The sequence below is a fragment of the Zophobas morio genome, unplaced genomic scaffold, assembly GCF_036711695.1.
Source record: "Zophobas morio isolate AGI-343-1 ecotype UQ-CSIRO unplaced genomic scaffold, CSIRO_AGI_Zmor_V1 ptg000537l, whole genome shotgun sequence".
NCBI classification, from domain to species: Eukaryota; Metazoa; Arthropoda; class Insecta; order Coleoptera; family Tenebrionidae; genus Zophobas; species Zophobas morio.
This window is the reverse complement of record NW_026972640.1, coordinates 10,903-15,912: the sequence shown is the minus strand read 5'-3', so window position 1 is coordinate 15,912 and position 5,010 is coordinate 10,903. Positions and strand designations below refer to the sequence as shown.

The window sequence follows — 5,010 nt, the reverse complement described above, 5'->3', positions numbered from 1 at the left end:
TTAAATCCCGATGAGCTAAAGATTGGTGAGAAATACCCGATTTGTGATGTGAAAAAAGTTAAAGGAAAATTTGGTGATTGTGTCCTTGTGGAACTCGAAGAAGGTGTCATATTTTTACCAAAAAGGATGGCAGATAATATGTCCGATGACTTGATCGAATCTATCCATGAGGACGTTCTTTGTTTGGCTTTGGTATATCATGGCACCAAGGACACTGGAAAGAGCAACCCAGCGCATCTCTACGAAATCGTGCAGATATAAAACAGCTCGTAACAATATAATTATTATCAATTTATATTTAATCAGCATTATTAGTGTTAGTACTTAGTGGTGTTTTTTTTTTCACAATGGAATCAGCTACAACAGAAGTAATCGAGAAAATGATCGATTCTGTTACCAAAATGATCTACGAATCGTGAATGGTGTATTGCGAAATTCTGACTGTGTTGGGGAGAAAAGAAGATTGGAAAATTATTTAGCACGTATCAAAGGATTAAATTTACATATCGAATCAAAAATCGAGAATGAAAAAATTGGATACGGTAATAGTAAAAAGAGAAGAAACAGTAAGGTTCGCTGGATAGAGGTAAGTTTTATTCATTCCCCTTAGTATCAAATAAGAAACATTAATTTTACTTAGGTAAAATCAGCTTTCGTCGGTCGCGTGAGAACAGGAGCAGTTGTTAATTTAGATGAGAATCTTGTTGATATTCGTCGATTTTTTCACGATGCCAGCCCGTTAATTTTTTCAAGAATCACAAATATTCTCAAAAAGATGACAGCGATTAAACTAAATTTCGAGATGTCTTGTGAATACATAATTCCATCGACAGGAGAAGTGTCCCTGAAGTATTTCAACACACCCAACACTATGATTTTATTATCGACCGACATTCAGAAATCTATTGACGATTTAGCTGGAATTATTCAAACCAAAGTAAGTTATTTAGATTTTTTTTTTCACTTAATAACAAGGTATGGTATTATTACAGATGGAAGAATTCGCAGAATCTAAATCTGGATGGAGTCTACGGAAAATATGTCAGCTAATGGTTGCGTTCAACAAGTACACTCCAATAAACGGCCGAATCTACATACCGTTGCCAACAGAATTGAAAAAGAAAGGAGGCATTATTAATATAATGAATACTGATCGTCTTTGTTTTGTATGGTCGGTACTTGCAAGTCTTTATCCCTGTAAAGATAGTAATTATGAACGTACTGATGCCTATCCGCAGAACTATCACGATATATTAAATTTACGTGGTGTACAAATGCCTGTTCAGTTATCAAGTATTCCTAAATTTGAAGCTCAAAATTCTAACATATCAATTAACGTGTTCACGGTCAATGACAAAACGCATGAAATTGAAGGCCCTATATATCATACAAAAAATGTAAAAAACCATCACATAAATTTATTATATTTAAAAAAGACTCGATCCAAACATGGCCATTATTGTCTTATTAGCGACTTAAGTAAAGTTTGTGGAAGAAATATTTCGGCTCATAAAGCGAAAATGTTCATTTGCGATAGATGTTTAAATCATTTCTCCCTTAAATCACATTACGAGTCGCATCAGCAGGATTGTAAATTATTTTCTCCAGTTAAGATTACTTTACCTGATGAATCTAGTGCTCATTTAGAATTTTCAAATTACAAAGCGCTTCTTAAAAAAGGTTTTGTTATTTATGCAGATTTTGAATGTTTGTTAATTAAAGGTAATGATCATCCGATGAAATATCGACATATACCTTACAGTGTAGCGTTCACGAGTGTCTGTTCTTTTGACAATAGTTTAAATACATTCTTTAGTTATATTGCCAGTTCACCAAATGATCAAACACCGGCTTCTTGGTTCATTGCAAAACTTCAGAAAGAAATTAACAAAATGACGCAAATTCTACGCTCGCGAGATTTGCCAATGTTGCCCCTTTCGGACGAGGAAAAATTAAATTATAATTCGTCAATGGAATGTCCTATCTGCGGTCGCGTTTATTGCGAAACCAATCCAAAAGTCCACCATCATGATCATCTTACAGGGAAATATATAGCACCGTATTGTCAAAATTGTAATTTACAATGCAAAAAAGATTATAGTATACCCGTTTTTTTACATAATCTTAGTGGGTATGGCGCTCATCTTTTTATTGAGGAATTGGCTCGTAGTAATTATGTCAATTTGGTACCATTAAATATGGAAAAATATATTGGATTTTCGACTTATTTCAATCAAACTCGAGTTACATTTTTAGATTCATACAGGTTTTTATCTTCGTCCTTAGATTCTCTTGTTAAAAATCTAACTCCCGATCAACTTTTAATTACAAAGTCATATTTTTCTGATGTAAAAAGTTTTCCATTGTTAACACGAAAACAAGTGTTTTGTTACGAGTACTTAGATTGTTGGGATAAATTATCGAAAACGAAACTGCCTGAAAAACATTATTTTTATAGTAGTCTGCACGATGAACACATATCAGACGAAGATTATGCTCACGCTAAACTAATATGGGATGAATTTTCTATTAAAAATTTAAGTGATTACGCCCTGTTTTATTTGAAACTCGACGTATTGCTTTTAGCTGACTGCTTTGAAAATTTTAGAAATCTGACTATGAAGTATTATGGACTCGATGCTGCCGGTTTTTTTACAGCACCTGGCTTATCATGGGCTGCTGCTTTGAAAATGACACAAATTAAACTCAGATTATTCACAGATATCGATATGACCCTTTTCATTGAAAAAGCTTTAAGAGGTGGTATATCACAATCTATATGTCGATATTCAAAAGCCAATAATAAGTATTGTTCGTCATATGATCCAAATTTGGATACTAAATATCTAATTTATTGGGACGTATGTAATCTTTACGGATGGGCACAGTGCCAGAGTTTACCATACGATCATTTTAGGTGGTTAGATAATTTCGAAATTGAAAGTCTAGATATAAATACATGCTATGCAAACACTGCTGATAAATGTTGTATTTTAGAAGTTGATTTGGAATATTCGCAGTCTCTTCATGATTTACATGAACAATTACCATTTTGTTGTGAACATCAGATGCCTCCTAATTCGCAAAATAATTCAGAGAAATTATTATGCACTTTATGCGACAAAACTAAATACGTAATTCATCTTGAGAACTTAAGACAAACAGTGCATTTCGGTCTGAAAGTGATAAAAATACATCGTGTTTTAGAATTCTCACAAAAACCTTGGTTAAAGCCATATATAATGTTCAATACTGATTTACGAATGCAAGCCAAATCTGCTTTTGAAAAAGACTTTTTTAAATTGATGATAAATGCCAATTATGGCAAAACACTGGAAAACGATCGAAAGAAACGTAAAATAAAACTAGCAAACAATTGGTTTACCGCTAGAAAATATATCTCTTTGCCAGAATTTAAGTGTTCGCAAATTATAAACGAAGATTTGGTTGTTGTTGAATTGAATAAAACAACTATAAATTTCGAGAAGCCGATTTACGTAGGATTTACAATTTTAGAATTATCAAAAACGTTAATGTACGATTTTCATTATAATTTTGTCAAAAAAGACCTATCAAATTGGTTCGCTTCCAAATTATTATATATGGATACCGACAGTTTCATTTACGAATTTACAACTTTACGTAAAGAAGATACAACCGATATTTATCATATAATTCGAGATTACGCATCTTTGTTATTTGACACTTCAGATTTGCCTGTCGATAATCAGTGGGGTATTCCACAAGTGAATAAAAAGGTACCAGGAAAATTTAAAGATGAACTATGTGGTAAAATAATGACCGAATTTGTATCGCTTAAATCAAAAGTGTACGGCTTCAAAATCGACGGAAAAGATAGTAGCGTTCGAAAACTTAAAGGTGTTGGTAAAACAGCCATAAAGCATATTACGTTTGATGACTTTTATAAATGTTTATTTAATGAAGTAAATCAGAATTGCACTTTTAATACAATCCAGTCGAAAAACCACCAAGTTTTTACCGTAAAAATTCATAAAAAAGCACTCGATTCATCGGACAATAAACGATATATATTACCCAATAATGTAGTTGAAACTTTGCCTTGGGGTCATTATAAAATTGTCAACGAATGAAAAATATATAACTTTTTTTTTCATAAGAAGCTGATTCTGTATGTGTTGAAATATTTTCTTTTTTGTTATGATTTATAATACATATACCTGTAACCTATATTATCAATAAATAATCAACAAATTATGGAGGTTTTTTTTTCTCTGATTTGTATGTTATAAATGGTGCATGCGAAATTTAGAAACACCACATACACTTCCTGTACACGGCCACACGCTTTGTGTTAAGAAAATTTGGGGACGCTCATTTGAAATATTTTGGTTCATTAATAAATTATGACCGTATTTAATGAGTCATTCCCTTGATTTTCCTAACACAGTGGTTGCAGGAAAAGGCCGACTCGGCGGCCCCTCCTCCACTCGAGGTCATACAAACACACACGCATAAATACGATTGACAATACGCTCCATTCAGGGTCCCTGCGATAGTCGAGATGCCGAGGTGACGGTTAGCACGAGATCGGACGACGTTCGATTCCCGCATAAAGACGAGGAAAAAAAACTTTTTTTCATAAATTTAAAAATTGAGCGCCGCGCGATACAGCGGTGGCGCCATCTTCCATCCTGCGCGCGCACCACACACACCTCTCCATTACAACAATAAGCGAGAGCGAGACGACAAACAGGGATCCAAAAACGCCACGTGTTAGACAAGGAGAGCGATACCGTTTCAGTAGACCGGAAGTCCATAAGATTTACACGGAGCTTGTGTGACGTCAGCCCCATTTATTAACTACTGATTGGCTTAAAAGTACAAGAAAACACTTCAAAAGTGACGTTTCTGAAGAATTTTAACAGTTTTCTTGTATCTACGAACGCCAGAATGCATAAAATTGACCTAAACGTCTCCTTTTCCTATTCTGAGTCGATTCTGCATGCTTTAAGTGTGTTTGGTGGCTCA

General features: G+C 33.9%; 1 protein-coding gene across 1 annotated transcript; it reads left to right on the top strand.

Moving 5' to 3' along the window:
- The first annotated feature begins 718 nt into the window (after window positions 1-718).
- On the top strand, window positions 719-4,713 carry LOC135121246 (uncharacterized). The gene is made up of 4 exons (XM_064045552.1): window positions 719-937; window positions 993-3,758; window positions 4,439-4,474; window positions 4,525-4,713. Exons 1-4 carry the CDS (start codon window positions 776-778, stop codon window positions 4,711-4,713), a joined length of 3,153 nt encoding a protein of 1,050 aa, XP_063901622.1. The 5' UTR covers window positions 719-775.
- The last annotated feature ends 297 nt before the right edge of the window (window positions 4,714-5,010 follow it).

Coding starts and splice junctions, on each gene's coding strand:
- LOC135121246 (XM_064045552.1), top strand. CDS start 776: ATGACAGCGATTAAACTAAATTTCGAGATGTCTTGTGAATACATAATT. Junction 3,759..4,438: donor TTCCACAAGTGAATAAAAAG/GTACCAGGAAAA, acceptor CAGTGGTTGCAG/GAAAAGGCCGACTCGGCGGC. Junction 4,475..4,524: donor CGGCCCCTCCTCCACTCGAG/GTCATACAAACA, acceptor CGCTCCATTCAG/GGTCCCTGCGATAGTCGAGA.